Genomic DNA, 26,071 nt, shown 5'->3' on the forward strand with positions numbered 1-26,071 from the left:
GCACAATTCTCCTTAGGGGGCCCATGTTCCATCTGATCTTTCTGGACTAGTTCCAAACCCTCGCCGGCCTTGATTATTATAAATAGCAAACGATATTTTTGGCCATGGAAGAAAATGCCATTTAAGTATGAAAAACATGTCCCGAAACTTCTTTTAAATGTTAAGTTTCAAGTTCATTAGGGTTGGTTGTCCTCGTTTTATAGTAGCTCATGAAACTGCAGAGACTTAATGGAATGTAACTGGCAGCACGCCCTTACCTGTGTACCAGCTGCTTGCGGCTTACACAAATAGCAGTTTCATAGTCGTGAGTGACGCACACTTTATGTGGGCTGCACTTCACCTTCAGACATGGATCTTTGGATGGATCAAGAGCTATTAAAGACAAAATTAAAAATAGGAGAGTTAGAAATGAAAGTGAAGTGCTTTGCCTGCTCTTTAATTCAAAATAAAGGACATGCAACTAGTAGAAATTCATGCTCCCATACCATTTAAATATATGTCTCTACATGGTGTGGTGTAGGCTGCTGTTTTTAGCAAGATACATATAGAATTGGGGTGCATACAGGAGGCTTGATGGTTAAAGGTTTTGTCATTTAAGGTGCATAACACGATTATTAAAGATGGAGAGTTCACACTGTGTTAGAGTCGCATTGTGCATGGCTCTTCTTTATACCACAGTTAACAGAATCAGGTCCTATATCGAGTACAGCATCTACCCTTATAACTTGCCTTTTCAGAAGCTGCTGTTTTATTGGACTTGATAAATTCCATCTACACCATAAGACAAGGTAGATAGGACAGGGATACTATTGCAACTTATACGGTTTATCTCATCTGGAAGTTTGGGACAACGTAAAATACACCCAGAAAAAGGAAAAGAAAACGTTAAATACAATTTTAAAATTTCTTTAGTGATTATAGTTATGCTGGAAGCTATGTAGCCACTTTTGAGCTGAAACTAATAGATAATGGCAAATATAGTATTATGTAGTAGAAACCTCCCCCCCACACACTTTTTTAGAAGTGTAAATCTAAAGGCTTAAAAACCTCATTAGATGAATTCAATCAAATGTCAGCCTGATGCAAAAATGCCGAAGCAGAAGGGCAGTAATAATAAAATCATTGTACATGTATACAGCACCCTGCCTCACAAAGGAAACCAAAAACTTCACTAGAATCACAAGACTTACTTCATACAGCATGTAAATATGGTCACATCTGGCTGAAATCCCACCACTGTTTGATGGTGCACAGCCATGCCACAAAATAGTGGAGGACCTGAAGAAACGGATGGTAGAGGCCCTAATGAAAACCCAGGGGGATTTTAGGGATTGTCAGCAGAAAGTAATTACCAAAGCTGGCATGGGGCCAAGACGCAAGGATTAAAACCCCTGCTCATCTGAAAAGGATCTTCCGAGACTATGAATGGCCGAACGGCCAATGTTTTAACAAGGGGCTCCTAAAAAAAACAAAAATTGTCTTTGACAGACCATTTGTCCCAGGGGTGAGGTGCAAATGCAGTAAGGAGGGGTGAGAGATGGAGGAACCTATTAATTTGTTTTCTGATTTACATACAAAATGCCTTGCCATCATTCCAATCAAGGAAACAGGCAAGACATGTATATTATACTGAACTTTCCCAGAAAAAGTTTATCCGTTTTTGCCGTAACAAACTGTGCATGTGTGTGTGTCTAGGTCTTAGGAGCATCCTCTGAAGGGATGCCTTTTAAAAATACATTGGTGGAGTCAAGTCGCCATTCGAAAGGGTCCTTCCAAAGCAGGCTTATGAGGCTCAGGAATAAGCCATGTCTGGAAAGGATGAAAGGATGAATTAGCCCTCTCCAGTGAGGGGGTGTATTGGCATGCATAGATGAAATGGGGGCCCTAAATTGAAGCGGTGGGTTTTTAAAAACACCGCTTCAACTTAGGGCCCTTTAAACCCTCATGTCATGTACACACCCACTTACCTGCCTCTGTGGTGGCAGGGAGGAGAGGGCGAGCTGCCGGCTGACAGAGCGGTCCCTGGGCTGTAGTGGGGCTGGTGCTTCCCTCCATGGCAGTGGTGGACCCCTCCCCAGGTGGCACCCACCCACAGGCACCCAGCTCGGGCAGTTCTGGGGGGCACCGCAGCTGCAGAGGGAAGCACTGGGCCCCCGCGCAGTTCAGGCAGGCTCTGGGGAAGGGTGTGGGGGAAATCAGGCTCTCCGCTTTTTTTTTTCCCCCCTCTCTTGGGTGGAGCTGCCTTCCCAGGCTGCTGCTAGGCTGCCTGCAGGGCTTCCTGCAGAGCCTCTGCGCTGCACGGAGCCCGGTGCTTTGCTCCGTGGCTGTACAGGCAGCAAACTCCTTAGAGGAGTTTTAGTTTGCTGCACCCCAAATCATTTAAGGCACATTATGCTGCCGAATTTGCTACAGAGAGTGGAATTTATGTGCCATACTCGGCCAAGGCGTGCAAACACCAACACCATTAAAGTGGTGCAAAAACGTTTAGCCTGCTTTGAAGTGTCATGCGCACATGCCCCTCGTTTCATCTACACATGGCCTATGACTGTCAGGGGGAGGGAAATCACCTCCAACTCCCCTTCAGTTTTGTGGTAGTATGCTAATAAGTGAGCTCTGGAGGCACCAAAGGAACTTCCTCTAGCACAGGGATGACATTGTCCAGAACTGGACTTTGGGTCCCACCAAACACACCAGCAAGATTGCCTCTGCACACAGCTAAACAATTTTATATCCATTTGAGGCACACTTCCATTTCATCATGAGGTCCGTTTTGGCTTTCTCCACAAGATCCCCCCAGCTTCCTGCTTCTTCCCTCCCTCACTACTTAACTGAAGCATTTGTGTTTTCATTTTCAAACTCTGTTTGTGCATTTCATTATCTGGATCGCTTTCCCCGTTTTTGGTAAATGCCCAGGGAATTCCCTAAAATGGCATTACTTAAGGGAAAAAAAAAAAGAAAAAAAGGGAAAAAGCTAAGTTATTTTTAAGTTCCAATTCAATTACCACTGACATTTTCCACATAGAAGAGAGTGTATTTCTAACAACTAGAGGGTTCCTTTGCTCTCCTGCAGAGTTAAAGTGTTGCAGCTGTTCTACTTTGGTTTAAGTAGTCAGAGCTACAAGCGCTCACCACATTAACACCCATTACAGATTTGTGATGGGCAATTGAGCACAATAGTACAGATGTATTTAGTGGAATGCCTTTAGTGCAAGATGCTGGAATTCTTAAAAACAAAACAAAAGCATTAAAAGCTTTTGCTTCTAATGCAATTACATTGATGAAAAAGGTAAAATGAGGGTCATAAGTTGTCTGCACTATTGATAGGAAATATCAGCATCCAATGACACTTAGCCAAATAAATACATACGGTTTGATGGTCATGCCAGTGCCAGTCTAGCTAGGTCAAAAGGAAAAATTTTGCTGGGATTTCTGTGTTTGTTTCCTGGTTCTCGCCTTTCCGAATAAAGGCAAGCATCACTGTGTTGCTGGAACACATACATGCTTGGATGCTGTTGTTGGTGCCACATGTCCTCATTGCAAGGGGTTGTATCAACAGAAGACAACGAGCACCTTGTATATGAGCTGAGGGTTTATGGTTGCCAAGATTGTTACGTTGCTGGAGCGCATTCTCACTGGCATTGTTTTGGAGGCCGTATGTTGGCTGAAGACCTGCATGTTTGGGGAGATGGGTTTATTCAGGTGACAGAAAGACTGGATTTTGCCAGTTTAAATCAGATCTGTATATGGACACATGCACCGGAAAGCAACTTCTGTGAAGAAAACTTTGCCAAATTCCCTTTTAAAGTCCTGCAAGTAGGGATCGTGGACTAAATTCAACCCAATTTATAAAAGATATAAGCTTGGCATTATGGGGAAAATTCATCTCCACTTCTTCATTGTAATCAGTTGTGGTTTGGCATGAATAAGGGGAGCACAGTTTGGGCCATTATGGAGAATGAGGTAACAAATGTGCCTTTTTTAAAAGTTCTTTTTTTAAATTGAAGAATTCTAGCCAAACTACTTGGCTTTCCAAGGTACACTTAGCACTGCTTGCGAGGCCCAAGGCCCAGGATAAAAGAAATGATGCAATTGCACACTAAGCTAGTTGCAAAACAAATTATGACCTGTTTTAATGTGAATGAAACAAAATGATGAAATATTCTGCACCAAAATTCACAAGTACTTTGTAGGCCTGAAAAGCTGACTTGGCATAACTGGCAATAGGCAAGGTAAGCACTGAGAATTGCCATACATCATCCCTCCACAGGTGAATGCACCCCACTTAGTGTTAAGAAGAGTAGAGTCTCACCTTATACCTGGACTGTTGGAAATTTATAGGCCTGAAAGCCTTGGCATGACTGATGCCATCTCTTTTTCTCTGAACGGACACCACGAGCAAAACAGGAAGCAAAATATGCACAGAGCTAGCTTCGGCACAAAGTTAAAGTAAATGACCGTGGTAGGCAAAACAAAATGTCGATTGTTGTAGACTGCTGGAAAACAAGACAGAATAGAGAAGCATACCAAGGCCAGATTGGCTCCGTTTGCAAAACAAATCCAAGGATAACTTAGTAGGGCAGAAGTTCAGAAAGAAACAGGTTGGAGGTGACAGAGAGTGACAGATTGATGCTGTGAAAGGTAAGTGGTGAGGATTTATAGCAGGACCATATGTGGAATATACAGAAGAGGGTTGTAATAGGATATAAAAGTCTAAAAAAACAACTCCAGTTTGGGGAGCTGTCATTAAGCTAGAGGACACCACACCAGTCAACAAGGTGACCCCCAGTGCCATGAGGATGCCTGATCAGCTGAGTCATCGTGCATCATTAGGAAGGCATAAGAATGCCTTTACAGACTGATTGAGTAGAGCTATTACTTATATGTTCAATCAAATTGGATTTGGGACTGGAATGGGACTACTGATCATTTCATTCCATTCATGCCACCCCTTGATCAAAACTGAATGCAACATACCCCATTACATGGTACAGGTATGGCACTCAGTACACATGGAAAAATTGGTATTATCTGAATGGTTGTTTGGTTGAGATACAAGAATAGAGAAGACGTGGACTGAAATCTTGGCCATGTCCAAGCCTGGCTTCCATTTCACACCCAAGGCTCACAACTTCTTTGGACTTCTCATCTTTAAAGTACGAATGATTAATAATAATAATTGCGCTACTTCATAGAGGTGTTGTGAGCCTTAATTCATGAATGCTTCAAAAGTACCTGGAAATCCTTCAATGGAAAACATTCTAGAAGGTCTTCTTATAATGTACTAGAACTAGTACTGAAACAAAATGTGTTGGACTGATTTTTTGACAATTTTGCTGGGAATGCAGAATGTGGACTCTGTCTGTAATAAGAGGCCACAGACATGATGCAAAGTCTGAGAAGGTCCTTCATGCAGTAAGAAAGTTGGGGATGCTATGCTAGTATTAAGCAAGGCAGGCCCTAAAGACAGAACCCAAGATAAGCAATAATTTCTGAAATGGGCTAATCAAAGATCATGGTTTGTTAATCAGGTTTCTACATGACTAAGAGCAGATGCTCATCATCTGCAGAAGCCCCTTGAGAATACAATGAAACATAAAAACTGTATTTCTCTTTACAGCGTTGTGTCCTAAAGCAATGAGTGTCAAGGCTATGAAATGAAGAGCTAAAAATACAAATAAATAAATGAAGGTAAGGGGAAGAGGACAGGAAAACAAGAAGAATTTTTGATGATGATCTTGTCCTATTGCTGAGTTCAGCTTCATTAAAAAATCCACTACCATTGAAAGAAAACTGCAACCTTCCTCTTAATATACAGATTGGGATCAAGACATTCACTTTTCTACCTGTATTCCTCCTGGACTCTGAGCACACAATACCACTCTTGAGGCCATAATTTATGTAACAGTTAATATGGATGGGAGACTTCAGAGTCTCTGCAGATGGTGGATTAGACTTGGCTGAAAACCTTATGCTGGCACATATGTCAGTTGGAAAACGCCGATGCATCAGAACCGAAACATTTCACGGGACGCTACAGAATCAGTTGAACGTTTCAATGCAAGCCAGGGAAGGCTTGTCTCCTTAAATGGACTCCGGCCAAACTGGGCTCTCTGTTTTCCTGCCAGCAGCTCTCCCATGTGGCTTGACTCCCCCATGCAGCTGGCTACCTGGGGAGTCCAGCAGGACCAGGAGGCCATAACGAAGTGAACAATTCCAAATCAGTTGTCTCAAAATAAAAATTTTCAGATTTTCTTTTTTTCCTTTTGTGAAACTTTGGGATATTTAACTTTGTGCCCAATGACTCGAAGTATCTGCAGCACAGAAACTGCCAGGGTGCAAAGCTTTCATCCTAGGGTGCTTTTTCCATTCCCGAACCAAAGCCAATTTATTCCAGCTGTGAGCGTGGAACCAGAATTCCAGCCACAGTCATTAAGGGGCAAAGTACACACGCACAGCAGTGAACATGAGACTCCATTCTTCACCCAAACTTTATTATTCATACCAACCCCAGTGCCTTATTAAATCTATAAATCCTCTGTAGTTCCCTCTTAGAGCTACCAAAATAATTGGGAAATAAACACTAGTGATTGCATCAGGACATTAACTGCCTCCTAAAACTACATTAGTATCTCTTTTCTACATGGCATTGATAAGAAAAGTATTACAAATACCTCCTCTCCGCTACCCAGAGAAGAGAACATGTTGTTATGAATAATACAAATTCTTCTCTCCCCTGCCCGTTCCCTGTCACAAATGGCTGTGAGTTACCATTATAAATCAATGTTGGACAAGAGTGAGATACTTTTCTATTACATTTCATGTTTTTATATATTGTTACCATAAAGGAAGACTTATGACTGCGAGGAAACTTTGGAGTTCAGACCATGGATATACATACAGAGGGCTGTAGTATAAGACCATATTGTAGCTATGGGTCATGTGTTAATCACAATGGAGCAAATTTATTTTTCACACATTTGATTTTGGAAGGGTGATAACAAATATATACCCTCAAAGTCTTGCAGCAATGGATGTGAAATCTTGCCAAAATTGTACAACTCATCCATAAAAAGATTTATGGGCTTGACTTTGTTTTTAGGACCATTCATTTGGGAAATGGAGAAATTCCAACCCCATTCCTATTTAGTAAGGCTGATATAAAAATAAGCCATGCAATCAAAGAAAAAATGGCAGTATGCAAACTTTTTTTTTTAATCATTTTCAAAATTGCCCTGCAATAAGTACTATGATCACCTCAAAACAAAAAGACTTTTGGATAATGAAATGTCAAAAGCAGTTGCTTCACACAATCCCCTTGGAGCTGTTCTCAGTAGAAGAGAAAACAAGAACATCTGTTAAGAAAGGTAATATGAACTAGAAAATGGGACCTGCTGTCTACAATGCATGCATTCTAGTGAGTTTGGTATCACGGAGAATGATAATAAAACACTGCATCTAGATTAGATGACGCACTGAAATGTAGATCTGCATTTTATGGCATTACATGCTATTTGTTTCTAGCAGTGCCCTACCAAGATACAGGGGCTCTACAAATTTGGAGGAAACCACAACCCCTGCCTGTACAAGCGAGCAATTAGGATGGAGTGAGAAGCCCCCTGCAGCTCTAGAGTTTGTGGAAAACCTGGGTTAGATGGAAGACTCCTAATCATTATGCTAGAGTGCTCCCTGCTTAGCATGCAGGTGTAACAGTGGCTGAGGCTGAAATTCAGACCCAAGGGGCAAGGTCTCAGGTTATTCCCTCACTGTCATTCATAGCTCAGCAGCCTAGCAAGTGGCCAGAGAAAGCAGGGATTAAGCAGCTCAGTACTGATGTGAAGAGACATTGGATACTTCCATGGGCAGGAAGTCAACATGAAGCAGGTAGCCTTAGGCCGTGTGTAGACGAAACGAGAGGCGTGTGCGCACGACACTTTAAAGTGGGCGAAATGCTTTTGCACCACTTTAATGGTGTTGGTGTTCGCATGTGTTGACGGCGTATTGCACATGAATTCCAGCCGCTGCAGGAAATTTGGCGGCGTAATGCGCGTTAAATGATTTGGGGCGCAGCAAACTAACACTCCTTCAAGGAGCGTTAATTTTCTGCCCCTACAGACACGGAACGAAGCGCCGGGCTCCGTAGGAAGCCCTTGCAGGCAGCCTAGCAGCAGCCCGGGAAGGCAGGCTCGACCCAAGAACAGCAGAGAGCTGGATCTCTTTTTTTTCCATCCCTGGAGCCTGCCTGCCTGAGCTGCGTTGGGGCCCAGTGCTTCCCTCCAAAGATGCGGTGCCCCCCGGGACTGACCGAGCCAGGTGCTTGTGGGTAGGTGCTGCCTGTGGGGTGGTGGGAGAACCGCTGCCGCAGAGGGAAGCACCAGCCCCCCCGGCAGTCCTGGGACTGCTCCACCTGCCGGCAGCTCGCCGTCCCGTCCCCACCGGAGAGGCAGGTAAGTCAGCGGGGTACGTGCACAACACAGGGGTTTAATCAGTCCTAAACTGAAGCAGTGTTTTTTAAAACCCAACCACTTCAATTTAGGGCCCCTGTTTGGTCTACACACACCCTTAGACTCCATACCCCACAATCACGCACTGAATTCATAGGCCCAGCACTCAGTAAGAAACAAATTATTTCTACTCTTTGCCTTTGTTCTCACTAGGGGCAAGGCACCAGCGAGGCACACCTTGGCTAACCCATGTTAAAAGTTTTACTGTAGACAGACAAGTTCTAGTTTCAGCGTATGTCAGCTGGTGGAGGTAATCTTGCCAGTAGGGTTTACCTTGACTATTGATTCGTTAAAACAGGAACAGCCTGGTCTTCAATTGTGTATTAGCATATGGTAAGAAGTGGACCTTTCTTACCAGCGCGTGTGGACAACTATAGTAAGTTGTGTTCTGATCTTTTCTTCTTCACAACGTGATAACTTCCAAAGCGTGTGAAATAATATATAACAGATGTGTGTACTGAGTGCATACAGCATTAAAGCTCCAAAAATCAGGAACCTTTATGATACCAGAATGAGTCTATGAGTCAATAGCTTCCTGTTATAGGGGAAGCTTCTTTTTCTGGTCTACTTGATTTTAAAGTAGTTCAGTAAGTCTCAGCAATGACTTGAGAAGAACCGCTTTTGCTTACTGCAGCTGGGTGGAATCGTTGCTCTCATATTGTAATATTGGTAATACTCTTGTTTTTACAAAATACTATTTAAAAGAACAGATTAAGAAAAAAACAAAAGTATCACTTGCAAGTAATTACTAATGGGTTTTATTCCGCTCCTGCAAATCTCTGCATAAATCATTCTGCTTCGTTAGAGAGAAGATTGCAGCTACCCCTCCCCCAAATCTAGATGAGAGTATGTCTTCGATTAACACACTCAGATATTTAACTCACATTCTCTCTTTCCCTCTCTCTCTCTCTCTCTCTCTCTCTCTCTTTCCACATAATTATGCATAGCAATTTGCATACGGGAATCAATTCAGCTAAAAATTAATTACCACAGGCCTGAATGCTTCAAGCATGTATGTGAATTATTTTCAGTAAATGAACTTTACAATGCAAGAAAACAGCAACAACTCAAACTGTCAGCATTTATTCAGTCGCTGCATTGGTTTTTGTTTTGGAGAAACTGTAACATTTGAGCAGTTGAAGATATCAGTATCATGGAAAGAAACATCTATTTTCATTTATAGAGGCACTTTCAAAAATCATTTCTCATAACTAACCTATAATTTCTTTTGACATTGCTGAGGGCCAGCCAGGCTAAAGATATTGTAAAGGACTGTGCTGATTTGCTTCCCAACTAACATGATAAGAACCTGAATAATAAAAGTTGGGTTGACAAATGTGTAGAAATGCAATGCAGTTAGTTATAATAGGTAGAAAGGGGACAGGAAAGATAGGACTGGATGTCAGTAAGAAGCCTGCTGATGCTGGATATACTTTGCTGAATATTATCACATGAATATAAGCATTTTTATTTGCTCAAAATAAATTATCATTGAGATTTAAAAAGAAAAAGGCCCCCCCAACCTGCATGTTCTTGGTATGCTTGCGAAGTGCAGATAGTCTCCATGAAATGCAAAGCACTTTCAGCTCTGAGGGAACTTATCTGAACACCATGCACTTCCCTGGACTAAGGCTGCTATAATGCCACACCTTTATTGTTCCCTGAATCCATTTAACCAGCAAAAACACAAGGCCTGGTTCTGCAAGGCCCTGAGCTCCTTCACTTGTTTTAGAATAGCCTATAAGTCACAAAATCAAGTAAAAGTAAAGTAAAGTAAAACTAAAGAATTGCCTTCACCCCTGCTCCCACACCTCCTGTCACAGCAAATGTCATAGGAAACTATAGATACAGCAAGTTTTGCCATCTGAAAGCAATTAAAACTTAAACTGGATCAAATCCTACCATAGGAAATAAAATCATGAAAGAAAAGGGATTATTGGAAATCGAGTCAGAGTACTAGATACCTGTATTTTAGGATGAGAGAGATTTAGGATCGATAGCCAAACATATTTACTTACGCGGAGTAAGATTTTAATCCTAGATTTACCTGGGGACATGATATAAATATTATGCTTATAGCTTCAAAATTTATCTTGATAAAGCAAGTGTGCAAAGGAAGAGGAAAAGCCATTAAAAACTGCTGCATGATTGCTTTGTTTTCCAGCTAAAAACAGGTGTGCCTTTCATGATCATGCCTGCAAGCAACCAACAGATGCAAGCACACAGCACTCTTATTAGTCCAGTAAAGTGTAACCTGGCATCAATACCGCGGTGCTCCCATAAGTTTCAATTGCTTTCTCTGTGTGTTAATCTGTGCTTGGATGTGGCTGTCTGTGGCAGCGCTGCCACATGTCCCAGAAAGATCAAACCCAGACTGGGCTTAAAACACTGGTTAGACATAAGGACGCTGGTCTGATGTTCCACTTGATCACTGGCATTAGCAAGTTCTAAGTGTACAGACAGCTGTGCGCCTGAGCTCCCCGTTTTGTATATGCTTCTGGCATAGGCATGTGGGTCCAGGTGTTATGGTCTTGTGCTCAGCGTCCCAGGGACTATCCCTCTTTGATACAGCTTCAAGCTGCCTGCGATGTAAGCACTACAGGCCATAAAATGCAGAGTGCGACAGAACTACAACTTCAGATTATGAAGTCCCGTGGCTTATAAAAACACATGCAAACATCTGCCCACTCACATACTAGAAGCTGCCTTTGGGCATAATTTGTAGTAAAGGGAAGGTCATGGATCTGGAGAATGCTGAAGGTCCAACCTCAGCCGTATGCTCCCTTTCCAAACAGATCTATGCCTGAGTCCAGCTGCTTTTCTCTCCTTCCCCAATTATTCTCCTCCTCCCAGCCATGTTCTATCTGCCCTTTTCCATGGCAATATCTTAAAGGGCCCGTCTATGGAACTGCTGATTCCAGCTACTTCTGCTTCTACCCTGCTCCGGGTGCAACCGTTCTGGGTGCAGATACGTTGCACTTTCAGATTGAATTTTTAACACAGACTGTGTATGGCATGCTGCTTAGAAAACGAATTGTGGGAAGGCAGGGAGACATCATTTTGGGTCCAAATGCTGCTAGAATGGTTCCTATGGGTAGCGTGGACTGGGTGAATGCAGAAGAACCACATGGGCAAGAAAATGGCCCCCAAATCAGATAGTATATAGCTGGCAGCTATGCCCACCCCAGTGATTTGATCCTGAATCTTGTGATATTGGATGTTTCACATAAATCTCCAGCTCCTGGAGGCATGACCTTACAGCAAAAGCTCAGCTTTCATGTTAAATCAAAATAAACTTCCAGTCCTAAAGGCTCCAGAGAAAACCTTGAAAGCAGAAATGCTAATGACACAAAACCTAGAAGGCACATGTAAACCTCCCGAATGACTATTTTTTAAACATTCTGATGGATCTAAAGTGAATCCCATATTTTTTTACTGCTCAGGATTGGCAATATGGGTGCATCTATATGAGACATTTACTGTATGGTAGACTAATTAGCTGCACAGTAAATATTGTGTGTCTACATGTGTGGCCCTATTAGGCTGGAGAGTAAACTAATTTACTCCGTAGCAGGATGGTACTTGTAAACATGGGCTGCTGTGGAGTAAAAAACTCTGCAGGAGGACAGTACAAGTAAATACAAGTACTATCCTGTTGCAGAGTTTTTTATCTGCAGCAGTGCATGTGTAGATGCTGCCCTGGCTGGCTGGGGCACGAAGGTGCTACAGTGAGGGGGCTGCCTGCTGTCTAGCTCCAAACTGAAACACCACTGTGTCCCAGTCAGCTCCTCCGCAGCATGTTAAGCCAGGGGGGAGCAGGCCTCCAACCTCCTGCCAGCTGGGGCTGCTCCAACTCGTCTTGGGTGCACGTGCAAACAGTGTGCCTGGAGCAATAAACTCCGGAGCAATAAGAAGCAGAGTTTATTGCTTCACATTAATATGCATGTGTAGACATGCCCAGTGTGGTGACTCTGAGCTGAAAAATGTTATTCTTCATGTAAGGTCACACAGCCAAATTTAGCTCTTATTTAGACTAGGTAAGGCCACATAATTCAGGGGAATTCTATGGAGTTCCATAGATGTGAATGCATCTAGCCCACTGCCTACAGAAAAAGCAGGCAATACTTTGTTCAGAAAACAATGTGTAAAAACAATCATCCTCATAAATGATGAGGATGCCCATTTTAGATAGTTACAGACAAACATTATCAACGGCTCAGGGCAGAAAAGTTACATGCCACATAGGTTTGTAACTTGTCATTAAGCAGTTGTAAGTTAAAACTTTACCTGAAGAAAAAGTATGATCATGGGGGAAAAAACCTTAACCAAGAATTAATTCAGTTGGTTTCCGATGTACAGAACTCTGTTGTAACTTTGATTAAAAGTAACAGTGAATTGTATAAGTGCGAGCCATGGAAGCAGAAGGAAAAAAACAAGCATAACTGAAGCAAAAATACCTCCAAAAATATAATTTTCCTCTTAATTTTTATATCCTTAAATCTATGTTGATAAATATATGAATAAAATAAATCTATAATTGTTCGATTTGCAAGCATGTTGTATTTCAGAAATAAAAACTCTTTGTTGTTAATACTGAACACACACACAATTGGTAAAAATTAAGTACTGAATTATCAGGTTTATTTTATTTTTATATATATATGTGTATATATATATATATATATACATATACACATACACACACACACACACACACACACACTTCAGCAAGAACAATATCTACTCCATTTCCAGCAAAACTGGTTACATGCTGTTAGCTGTGTGTCATGAGCTTTGGAAATTAATATCCCAAAGGCTGAAGAGCCCTGTGTGCATGACTGCTTTGTGTGTTGACAGGCTGAATGTTAGCACTGTTACAGCTGTCGTAATTCCCAATCAGAAAGTCAGCCAGTCCTACATATCCAGAAAAAAGACACGGTGATTGGGATTCTGTCCCTAATTGCGATCATGTAATTTGAACGAAGCTCTATGATCTTAGTGAAGTTCCTCTGAATTTACACCCAAGTGAGAACAGCGTTGGGCCCTCAAATATATTCAGCCGGTGAATACAACCTATATGGGATTGTTTCATACTCTGTTAATGAAATACCATGATAGGGGCTTCATGCTCAGGAGGAAGCAAGGCAGCCATGCATGAACTACCATTAATCCTTCGGGTACTCCCTGCCCTTGGAGCTCAGCTAGTTTGTGGCCGGTAGGTCCCAGTGTTGCCCAGTGATGAAGGGAGCAGAGAGAGAAATATTGTCTTCCTGATACCACTGCTGACCGGTTTGTGACTTGAGCCACGCTGTGCCTTGCTTTTCCCACGTTTAATGGGCGCACGGTTATGCTTACCCACCTCTACGAGGCACATGGAGATCCTCAAAGGCCCTACACAACAGAAGCAAGGAGTCACTGTGAATGACACAGTCGCTTATTTATAAAGGGATTGTCATAGAAGAGCTAAAATCTGCAGAACTAAGAGCCGTGTTCATTTATCACAGCAGCTGACTGTTGCCATGGAAACAGGTGCGAGCATTTTATTTCCAACATCAACAAATAAAGACTCGTTTCCATATTACATTAGTTATATCCTACTCGGAGCAAAACACACCACAAACATAACAGAGGACCTTTCAAAGACTGATCTGGCATCTGATATGTGGAAACTAAGTCTGTCATTTCAATTCTCTGGCGTGTGGAAGCAATTCATATCTGGGGCACATATCGCAGTGGATTGGTAAAGCTAGACAAGATAGGTGCCGTTCTGTTCTTTTGTACCTGTGGGAACCTTGAGGAGCTCCTCTGAAGTCAGCAGAGCTTCTCCACGTTGAAGGTTGAATCCAGAGCGGTGCAAAACACCTCCTGCGGGGCCCTACTGGAGTGCATGTGAGCAAAACACGTTTAGCTCACGTGACAATCCATTCGGGCCCTTGAATGATGGGACTCTTAACCAGAGGTAACAGCGTAATCTGATGCGAGGGTTGTTATGGGCATTGGTATCTCAAAAAGGTACACGAAGAGATTTTTTTTCTTTATACATTCATTTTAAAAGCTAGCTATCCACAGCTCCAAGCTTCCTAGCATCACAAACAACGCAGTAAATAAAACTGCAGTAAAGTTACCATTTCAGCAAAAGCTAAACCAGATCAACACCTCAGATTGTCTTCTGCCCCTTCATTTTTATAGGGAACTGGTTTTTTTGTTGCAAAAGGCAATTAATACTGACACTTAAGAAATCAAATCTAGCTCCCTGAAAAAATTAATTACATTTGGGATGTCTTGAATGAACCAACATTTTTCTAGGATCCCCTATTTAGGTAGTTCGCTTTAAGCAAACCTAGACATCCTTAGCTTAATTTTAGAAGTTGATTCACATTGATAAGGGGCTGTTTGGGATTCCTTACATACAACATTATAGTATAAGGAGAAACCATTGGTATTACCCCCCTCTTTTGAGATTAGTGACACATAATCAAGGAATCCAAATAGGATAAAGCAAATGAACCATGTGTGAGATTGAACCAGTGATTGGCTAGTTGATAGATGTCATTTTCATCATATTCAAGAGGAATTGCTTTACTAAATAAAAATGAAGATCCTGTATGGATAATCAGCTGGTATTATAATTGATAGGCTGGAAGCAGTTGGCCAGTGAACTAAATTAAAGAATCAATCAGAGCAATCAAGAGAGTTCATTTAAAGCATCTGAAGCAGAACCTGTGCTGGATGTTTTTAAAATATATGAAATGTAATTATAGCATGAATTAATTCTAAATGTAGGTTATTGTTAACATGGAAAAGTGTTGTGAATATCTAATCCTATTACTTACTCAACAGCGCAACTGAGATTTTCCAATCTGAAACAAGTTACACAAAGACTTTTTTTTCTTTATCCATTCATTAAAAAAGATACCTACTGGAGGCTCCAAGCTTCCTAGCATTACAAGTAACACAGTAAATAAAAGTAGAGTCAAGTTACCATTTCAGTAGGGATTAAGCCAGATCAACACCTAAGATGCTTTTTTGCCCCTTTAATTCCTTAAGCTAGGAAAATACTTTATTTCATAAAATTCAATTGCAGTCTTGTTGAAGTACTGAAGGCTGCACATTTCAGATCAAAGAGATTCTAAGAATAATGAAATATCTGTAAGCCCAAATGTTGGGAAATTTGTGGCTCTTACACACAGAGTGAAAATGAAGGGACAAGGTAAACAGGCAATATTAATAGAAAGTGAAGACAGCAAATCTATGTTATAAAAAAATGCCCTGTGCAATCAGTGCCTAAAAGACCAAATGTAGGTATTAGGCAGTGCTTGCTCTTACAGTGGAGCTTAAAGCCAGCAATAGTGAATTCCACTTATATGTATACTAGGTAAGCATGTAATAACCTTAACTTCATAACACAATGCAAGTCCACATTTTTCCCTATTGCTTGCACTATACATTGCTTATTCGCATATTGGCCAAGTACAGAAATGGCTTGAGTAGACCGGGATGTTCAACCCCGCTCTTTACCTTGTAACATAACTGAACTCAATCTAAGTGCCTCCAGAAATCATGCAGGGAAATCAGTTGTCAAAGAGCTATTAGAAGCCTTGAAAATGGGAGGAGCTAGTCAGCTCCAGGACTGTTACCAGACAGCTGGAAAATGAGAACAGATAGCGACTCGGAAACTTGAAACTGACTAGCTCTGCGCAGCTTAAGGCTTCTGATAGCAGCCCTGAAACTCACCAGATCCCTTGAAACTGAGCGTTAGAAGCCTTGAAAACATCAGGAGCTAGTAATCAGTTTGGGAAGCGCTACTTACAACGCCCTGGCTGTGCCATGTACTTAATAAGCAAGGCTTCTAGTTTGGACAAGTGCATATTCTAGGTAAGTAGATACCTTTTTTCCAAGCCCAAAGCTATGCGCTTAAAAACAGTTATATACACACACTAGCCAATTGCCCGTCAAGAATGAAGGGGTGTGGGGCGGGGCGTAGAAAAGGGGTGTAGACACCCCTGCACTCTGGGTCTGCCAAGCCCATGTCCACCTGCCTCCCCTCCACTCCCTTCCCAACTGTTGGCAGGGCCCGGCGGTGGCATCACCATGCCCCCTGCTTCCCCATCCCTGCTGACTTCTGCTGGGGCCCGGTGGAAGCAGTGGAGCACTCCCCGGCATCATGGTGGGCTGGGATGAAGTCCCGCATTCAGCCCCGCCCCAGCTTTTGGTTCGGTCACGGGAGTGGACGAACGGGCTTGCTCCCCCCACCCTTGCCCCCACTACTTCAGGGCTGGGCCTGATTCTCCCCCCGCATTCGGGGCTGTTGTTGGGGTGTGGCGGCAGTAGCGGTGCAGTGCTACTGTGCCCCCTCTCCCCTCCACTCCCTCCCTCCCCTGCACTCCCTGCCAGGTTGTCGAGGCCCCTTGGCTCTGCGTCCCCCTGTGTCCAGCCCTGCCCCCACTTCTCATCCTTGGCGTCGCTTGAAGGGAACACGGTGGGGGAGGCGAGGCCAGCAGTACTGGCCTTGTCTCCCCCACACTCCAAACGGTCCTCCCTGCCACTGCGCCATTGTGGTGGTGCTCCACTGTGCCATTTCCTGTTGAACATTTGTGGAGCACTGTGATTGGCTGTTTCAGTCAGCCAATCAGAGTGCAAATAAAGCATTATGGACAGACAGACTAAGGCTTTTATAATATTAGAAAAAAAAAATATATATATAAAAAAAAGGATAAAAAACAAATACCACCACCAAGCGCAGGACAGGACTATGGAACATTATGGAGAGAGTGAGAGAAAGAGAGACGCCCCTTTTTCAGATACTTTTCTTTGCCAAATTTTAGAACTTACAAAAGCAAACCTTTGAGACATAAACTATTTACTTCTAATGGTTTGACACCACAATTTTCACTTAGCAGTTGAGTATTGGGCTTTAAAAGCCATTACCAAATCTGGGTATTCTGTAACATCCTCCACTCCTCACAGTTTGTTTCAAATACATATCAGTCCAAAACTGCAGCATTCACTGCAATCAAGTGCCTTTCCTGAACAGGTGAATATCTCTTTTTTTTTTTTTTGGATTTGGACAATCATCATCTAGTAGGAACGAGATTGAGAACATCTGCAGCTTAATTACAATGCTGGGTGTTTTTGTTCAAAACTATAATTTTGAAAAGATACTGTTGTAATAAAAGAGACATATTTATCTGGCTAACTACCTAATTAAAACAATCCTGAAGAACGAATCCTGTTACGGAAAAACATCTGAGGTTGGAGCATTTGTTTGTGGACACTTGAATAACTATCTGGAATAAGTAACATGTTGTTATGCCCCCTCCCTACAGAGAAAGCCCAAGTTGCCTCAGGCAATACAAGAACAAATTCTGTAACTTTGCACTCCGCCTGGTAGCTAAAATATCCTTGTACTACAGAGAAACAACTGTTCATAAGAGAATAGCCTGATTTCTGGTACACCTGGCTAAGGCATGGCATCAAAACAGCAAGCTTTGTCAAGTAACTAAGCAACACAGAAATATTTAGGGATTCCTAATACACACAGTTCCTTTTGAATAAAATAGGAATAAAATATAGAGAGAGTAATAATGGAAATGCAATGGAAATAATGGAAGCTAGATGTACTTTGCTTCCTTCAAGTGAATTTATACTGCACTCCCAGGCTCTGTGCGCCTGATCTTTCTCACACTGGAATGAAAGGGAGTTATCACATTGCCTTTAATGGGACTGGTGTTGTGCTCAGTATTTGACAAGAGAGAGGTAATGTAAAGGGAAAGGAATGGCATGCTCTGAACTTTAAGGGCTTATTTCTTACATTGGTTAGGAACTATCATTCATAAGGAAGCCTGTGTATAATTCCAAATTAATCTTGTTCACCTCTGGCATGAAAAGATGGAAGAGGGAAGTATAAAGTGCATGCTACTTCTAGACCTCACTATTCTCTGTGACCAGAGGGAAATGTAAAAGGTCAGTAAGGCATCTTATGATATAAAGGAAAACCAAGCAATGCTAGAGTGGATGCTTTTTGCTTTTGAGCAAGTCCCTACCTGGAAATGAAGATAAGAGGATAGCAACAAAGTAGCTGCGACCTTCACATCCAGCCTAGAAAGACATGTTGTTATCTGTACAAGTGCTATGAAGTCCAGGGAACTGAAGATTTCCTTCAAAGTAATTTATGCATTTTATTCTTTCAAACACATAAAAGTGTTTATAGGGAAGTGGAAATGTCATTGTTTCAAGGAAGGGGTGGATGGATGCTCCGCACCTTCCCCACAGTAGGGTGGTAGAGGCTGTCTTGGACCCCCAAATAAATCACTTGCTGGGCACATCTACACGAGATGCTTACTGTGGAGTTGACTAATTAGCTGCACAGTAAAGTCCTGAAGTGTCTACATGTGCAGTCCTATTAGGCCATAATAAATTAATAAACGCCACTGTAGGTTAATATTTGTAAACGCAAATCCTATCTTGTGGTGGAGTTATTTACTGTGCTGCAACGCACATATAGATGCTAACGGGGCTGGCTGGGGCATAAGGATGCTTTAGTGTGGGGCTGCCTGCTGGATAGCCCATCTCTGGAGCACCTTTTGCCCCAGCCAGCCCCTCCGCAGCACGTTGAGCCGGGTCAGAGCAGCCACAGGCTGGCAGGTTGACTGCCCCAGGCCCCCTGGCAGCTAGGGCTCCTGCAACCCAGCTGAACGTGCTGTGGTCCAGGGTGCATGTGCAAACGCGGTGCCTGGGAGCAATAAACTCTAGTGTGAAATGTGCCAGAGTTTATTCAGTCAAATTCATTCTACATGTAGACGCAGACACCGAGGAGCATTTCTGTTCTTTCTCTGACTCCTCCAGCTTTCCCCTGTTGAGTTACCAGTGCTTAGCTGAATTGCTTTAGGTGTAACTTGGCTGGAAAAATTGACAGCTTTATTTGACTATGGTAGAAGCTCATTAAAACTTCTACAGCCTATAACCATTCAGCCATCAGACATCCTGTCTGCTTTTTGTATTTATAATTGGAATAAGGTTAATTCCATGTCGGTAGATCTCTGCATGGCACATAACAAGGTCTGAAGTGGGGAAGATATAAAGAAACACTTGAGGAAGGATTTGGACCATAGAACGTGAACAGCTCTAGAAGTAAGAAGAATTATTTTAATTGAGGTGTGGAGAAAGAGGGCAGTGGTACAGTTGGCAGCATTAAGCTCTGTTCATGTCCCGATCTCCTGATTCAATGGGGCTGGCATACATTGTCTGGTTTCTATTGACCTCAATGGAGCGGAGAGCTGGTAGGCTATTTTGGCAGCATAAGAAACAGCCAGTGCCACCTCCAGCTAAGCATTAGGTCCTCTCTATGGAGCCAAATGTGTTGTTCAATACCAGAAAATCATGAATCACAAAATAAAAAGTCATTACTTTAAGGTCTAAAGTATAGGAATGGGGTTTTGGGTTCACTGTTTCAGGTCAGGCTATTTCATTTGTAAGCATACAATGTTATGTAAATATACACAAAGTGAAGAAATTCATTAAACATAATTAAAGGAAATGTATCTTTTAAATGTATTATTCCAAGTGGATGCATACCGTTAATGCACTATGAAAACACATTGAAAGAACCCAGATGAAGCTCTAGCAATAGGTTTTGCTCCAGCATGCAGGACCTAATGAGGGAATTCCTTCCTCTGTTCCTCATACAGTATCAATTTCATGCCTTATAGTTTTTAAAATAGCCCACAAATCTCCTTGATTTGTTTTTTTCTCTGAAGGATGATTACAATATTGGGTGATTTTAATGTGCGGTGAATAGCCAACCAGGGCAAAAGGCATTTAGTAAGCATAATTATATCCTTCATCATAGAAGTATATGTGGGGATATGACCAATTGTGAAGGTACAGCTTCTGTATTATTGGGAGTCGATACTTTCAACCTGGAGGCAGCTACGCACAGATGTTAATGCTTGCGTTAAGATTTTTTTTCTTTAAGGTTGACAAACATTTCAAAACAACACAGCAACGAAGTATCGGCATCATTGTTTCAGAAGAGAGATTCTTATTTCCTCTTTTCAGTGGACTGTCTCATTATCCTCCCTTTGAAGTTTTGTATCAAGCTAATTAATTTAGCAGTCTCCCAGGCTGAGGGGATGATTTTGAAACTCAGCATGCACTGCAAGTGGTGATTTGTTAGTGTGTCTACATTTTGCATCACTAAACTGCTTCTTTCAGGTGTTGTTTTCATATCATCTGGTACTACGGAAGAGGAAGAAGCCACAGGGCTGGGCTATAATGGCTTTACCAGCATCTGCCATTTAAATGCAGACTAAGAAAGAAAATAGATTGGAAGGGCATCCTGCATCTTTATAACTATTCATAGAGAGGAGTGCTGATCATGTTTAGTGGTTGTGAAATGTTTGATTTTGGAATGATAATTTAAATAAAATAATGACATAAGGGTTCACTTCTGTGCAGATCACCCCAAATAGGTTTTCAACCTTTTCAAAACTGCAGAGGATTACAGCCTGTACTTTCTGATCCCATAAATTCTGAACACCCCAAAACTCCCACTAATGACACTTGCAAAATCAAATGCACATCTTAACACCTCTACATAGCTACTGCCACATGGAAAGGATGAAATCCCTGAAACAGAGAACTATTAAATCCACAAATATCCATATCTCCACATTTACTTCCATTTATTACAGTGGAACTCTGGGTGACATCCTGGCCCACTGAAATCCATAAGAATTTGGCACGTGAATGGGACCAGAGATTTCACTGCTGACTTTTAAACTGGCCTTACCAGGTGAATCATAAGATACAGCCAAGGAGGAGCAACCAAAGGACGGAGAAAAAAACAGCGCACACTTAAATGGAGAGTTTACTTTCACGGTGGATTAAAACATCCATATTCTATTGATCCAGAAAAATAAAACCAAACAGAAAGAAAAAAAAAAAAATCAATTCGGCCACCAGGCAAACATTTGTTGTGTTCTGGCCATGGTGGATCACTTTGCACGCTTTAACATGCATTCTGCCACCACAGCAAAGTATGCCAGCGACATTGGTGGCTCTAGTGGCATTCTGCCACCAGAGCAAAGTATGCCAGCGACATTGCTCCTACCTTGGGTAAATTCAAAAAGAGGTTGGATGAACACCTGTCTGGGGTCGTGTGATCCCAGTGTGTGCTCCAACCAGTGGCGGGGGGTTAGACTAGATGATCTATTCAGGTCCCTTCTGACCCCTAACTACTATGAAACTATCTACTAGGTCAATATGCATGACAATGCCTACTGTGGGAAAAGATTGGGGAAAGGCAAGCACTAGGAAGAGCTTGATTCACTGCACTCTTAAAAGAGAGACTTACAGGATGTGGAAGCAGGGGATGGCCACCAAGGAAGAGTATACCTGCTTGGCTCATGCTTGCAGGGAAGCAGTGAGGAAGGCCAAAGCAGATACTGAACTCAAGTTGGCAACAAAGATTAAGAGTAACAAAAAGTCCTTTAAGTACACAGGGAGCAAGAAGGTGGCACAGGGTAACAGGGCCTCTACAGAATGGTCTAGGGCAACTCGCAACAGACAGGATGGATAAAGCGGAGCTTTTAAATGACTTCTTTGCATCTGTGTTCCTGGACATGGATACAAACACGCTTCCCAATAAGACATTAGTCTGGCGTGAGAGAAATACCAATCCATGTATGGTCAGCGCTGACCTAGTGAAGGGGCACTTGGAGGGGTTGAACATATTTAAGTCGGCAGGCCCCGATGATCTTCAGCCAAGGGTACTAAAGCAATTGGCCGGTGTCAGAGCGAAACCACTGGCACAGCTGTTTGAGTGCTCATGGCACTCAGGACTGGTCCCAAAAGACTGGAAAAGGGCCAATGTGGTCCCTATTTTCAAGAAGGGGAGGAAGGAGGACCTGGGGTATTATAAGCCAGTTAGCCTCACCTCTATTCTTGACAAGACCTTAGAAAAAATCATAAAGGATCGCATTTGTGGGGGACCAGCAGGTAATACAATGTTAAGGGGAAACCATCAGATCCTGCCTGACTAACCTGGTTTCTTTTTATGACCAGGTCACAAACTGCTTAGATGCAGGGGTGGAGGTAGATGTTATTTATCTACTTGGACTTTAAAAGGCTTTCCACATAATGTCACACCCAAGCAAACTGAGTAGCTGTGATGTGGATTTTTTCACAGTAAGGTGGGTGAAGAACTGGCTTATGGGACGCACCCAGAGAGTGGTGGGGGATGCGGGGGGTTTTCCCCGGAGAGATGTGGCAGTGGTGTTCCCCAGGGCTCTGTCTTGGACCAGTGCTGTTCAATATCTTCATCAGTGATTTGGATGAGGGGGTTGAAAGCACTCTGTCCAAATTTGCAGATGACACCAAGCTATGAGGTCCAGTAAACACACTGGAGGGCAGGGAGCAAATCCAGGTGGATTTGGATAGACTGGGGAAGTGGGCACATCAGAACAGGAGTGCAAGGTGCTACACCTGGGGTAAGGTATTCAGGCTAAATTATGCTCTTGGCTTCAAAATGATATCCCAGGATATCTAACACACTATATAGCAAATAGGAGCATAGTATTGGAATACATATGATGTTATACTGTAGCACCTTGAATTATACTACAGCTGTGCACTCCAGAGATTTGCCACTTATCACAACATCGTAGAATAGTAGGGCTGGAAGGGACCTCCGGAAGTCAAAACCTTTGCTCATGGCAGGATCATCCCTGGCTTGGTAGGTAAGGGTGCCTGATTATACATGTGCAAGACAGGCATTTCCAAAGGCACTGTAACTTTTGCACTTTATTTAAAGTGCTTTAGGTACAGGGCCTTACAACTTAATAGATGTTCCCCTGCTTGGTATGAGTTTTGTGTCTTGCTGTAGTTCTGTAGAGTAAGAGGCAGGGGCCACCGGATGCTGCATAATGCACCCAGACAAGTGTGCATGTGTGTTTCCCCAGGGACAAATAGCAGTGGCACATAGCTGTGCCACTGCTACTCTTGTCCCCAGGGAATGTTTGTTCATCCGCACTCTAGCGTGCAGCAACTTGCCCTGGGTGCGGTAGGGAAGGCTGGGGACAGCACCTGGGCTGGACACAGCAGCCTTATCTGGGGTCCTGGGGGTCCCTTGGGGTTCCAGCAGAGGCGATCTGGTGCACGGAGCCTGGCTGGCAGCTGCAGTGTGGCTCCAGCCAGCCAGGCCCCGGTTTTGGGCGGCGCACACTGCCACCACATGCATCACCCTGCTGTTTTCACGTGGGTTTTTTGACACTGGGATGGATCAAACCTGCAAACTGCACATGTGCGCACATCTGCACATGACCCCCAAGTGTGATCTGAACCCCCTCTTCACCCCGGAAGGTGGGTGTTGAGTAAATAACAAACAACACCAACAAAGGTGATAATTTAGTTTTGTTTTGTATTTTTTAAACTACACAAAGCAGATTGCTTTGAGGCATGCTGATACCAGGCTCCAGAGCTAGCTACACATGGTGGTAGTAATTAGTAATGACCACTTGGAAAAGCCCCGGTTAAATACTCATGCAATAAAGGTGAACTAAGCATGCTGAGACGCATTACCTCAGTTTGCCTTACATTTAAAACACATAAAATGAGGTTTAATTAAGGTGATTTCCGCCATTTAAAAAACATTGTAAAGTTGCCCACGTGTATTAAGTGATGGCTTTAGAACTCTATAAATGGTGAAAATCATCACGCGTATAGGCAGCCTAACAACTGTGTTACATATACTACTGCATAGAAGTAGCATTACACATTTTCTGTGGGTGGCTTGGTATTGTAGATGAATACATCTTGCAACAGGTCATGCTCACGAAAGAAAAGGGGTAAAAGAGGTTTTGCCTGTCTCTAATATGAATGTGGGATTAAAATTTACTGCAGGATACTTCCAAAGAATTTGATATGTTCAAAAAGGCAAGAGAAGATGATCATTTTCACAGAGTCACAGAAGTATAGAGCTGGAAGGGACCTAGTGAGAGCATTGGGCCCAGACCCCCTGCTCCGGACATGAAATAACCCCAGCAATGTGTGCATCCAGCCTCCTTCTGAAGATCTCCAGGGTAGGTGCCTGCGCCACCCCCGCTGGGAGTCTATTCCAGAGTCTGTCACATGAACCATGAAGGAGTTTTTCCTTATATCCAACCTGAAACCTTCCTCTAGGAATTTATGACCATTGCTCCTGGTTTTCCCCTGGTGTGCTTTGGTGAATCGTTGTTTGCCTAGCCCCTTTTATTTTTAATAAAATTTGAAAACAACATTTTTCAAGGAACAGAAATGGGGCAAAGGGAAAGCTTGTAGTTCTCTGTTCTAAAAATATTTTAGTTTAGAAATGCTGTACAGTTATTTAGGGCCTGCTTTTTGCCTGCCTATAATACTGAATCTGAATAGCTTGAAAATCAACTGATACAGTCCTGAACAATTTACACAATCACTTGTTCTTCATTTATGTCTTCAGATCTGGAGAACTGGGCAAGCAAGGGGCTCACAACCACTTATGTGATACTCCTACAAGGCGTGGTATCTAAGACCCAAATAAAGAGGAAAACATTTTTTTAAAGTTAATTTCTTTCATCTCTTAAATGTAAGAGCTGTATTTCTGAGAAAGCGTGCAAATGGGTTTTGATCGGTATCTGATCTCATTCGCTAGTGTGTGTGTATTTGGTAATATTTTATAGACAATGATTCTTTGGAAGTACATGACACTGTAATGAGAGGATGGCTTTCTTATTTCATTCCAATGACTGTGTGAGACTTATTTTTCTAGGGAGCTCTGGGAGCTGGTGATAAAGGCAGCAGGAGGGAATCATTATATGGAAAATTATTCTCTTTATGCTATCATTTGAGAGAACAGCACTGAAGTACATGCATTTAGGTTCATGATCTTGAAAGGACTGTTTTTAACAGCATCCATACAGTATCTGTACAGTGCAGGAAACTATATTGCTAATAAGCAAGGTATGCCATAGGAAAATTATGAGACCACCAAGTTATGGGCCAAATAAAACAGCATTTTGCAATGGCAGGGGACACATGATCAACTCAGAGGAGACTCAGGACTGTTCTGAATTTCATCTGCTGCAATAGCCATCCTTAAGGGTCCATTACAGCATAATGATTGCATGAATGTTTTGGCTGAGAGGAGCACACGTGTGTGTCTGCATCAGTAATCTTCATAGGTTATTAAGGGAATAAAGAAGGGGGTGAGATGGCAGTAGAGGAACATTTACAGCAGAAGTATAGTTGCAGGCAGCCGGGGCGGATTAATGCATGGGCCCATGGGGCCCAGTTCCAGGGGCCCCTGACAATCAGGGTGCCCTGTGGCGCCAGCAGCAGCATGGCCCCCAGCATCTAGGGTGGACAGCACGTGCCTTGTCCCCTCTGGCCAGGCCAGGGCCAAGGCCAAGGGATGGGGCGGGGGGGGAGCACAGGGCTCCCTGCAGGCAGCTCCATTCCCCAGGGCAGTCTGTTCTCAGGAGGCCCCATGGGCAGCCCCCGTTCCTGCTGCCTGACATCTGCGGGTGGTTGCTGGCACCAGCACCGCTAGGACAGGA

The 26,071-nt window shown here is 42.9% G+C and overlaps 1 protein-coding gene across 3 annotated transcripts in view; it reads right to left on the minus strand.

Annotated features, from left to right (window-relative positions):
- SPOCK1 (SPARC (osteonectin), cwcv and kazal like domains proteoglycan 1) overlaps positions 1 to 26,071 on the minus strand; it is a 500,723-nt gene that overhangs the window by 212,520 nt on the left and 262,132 nt on the right. For 2 of the 3 annotated variants that reach the window (XM_006017185.3, XM_025196024.1), the window contains exon 3: positions 258 to 372. In XM_006017185.3, coding sequence (XP_006017247.2) covers positions 258 to 372 — 115 coding nt within the window. Of the gene's footprint in view, positions 1 to 257; positions 373 to 3,498; positions 3,551 to 26,071 lie in introns of those variants that run through there. The other variant, XM_025196025.1, reaches the window with a different exon arrangement.

Source organism: Alligator sinensis, unplaced genomic scaffold (assembly GCF_000455745.1).
Source record: "Alligator sinensis unplaced genomic scaffold, ASM45574v1 scaffold111_1, whole genome shotgun sequence".
Lineage (NCBI taxonomy): Eukaryota > Metazoa > Chordata > Crocodylia > Alligatoridae > Alligator > Alligator sinensis.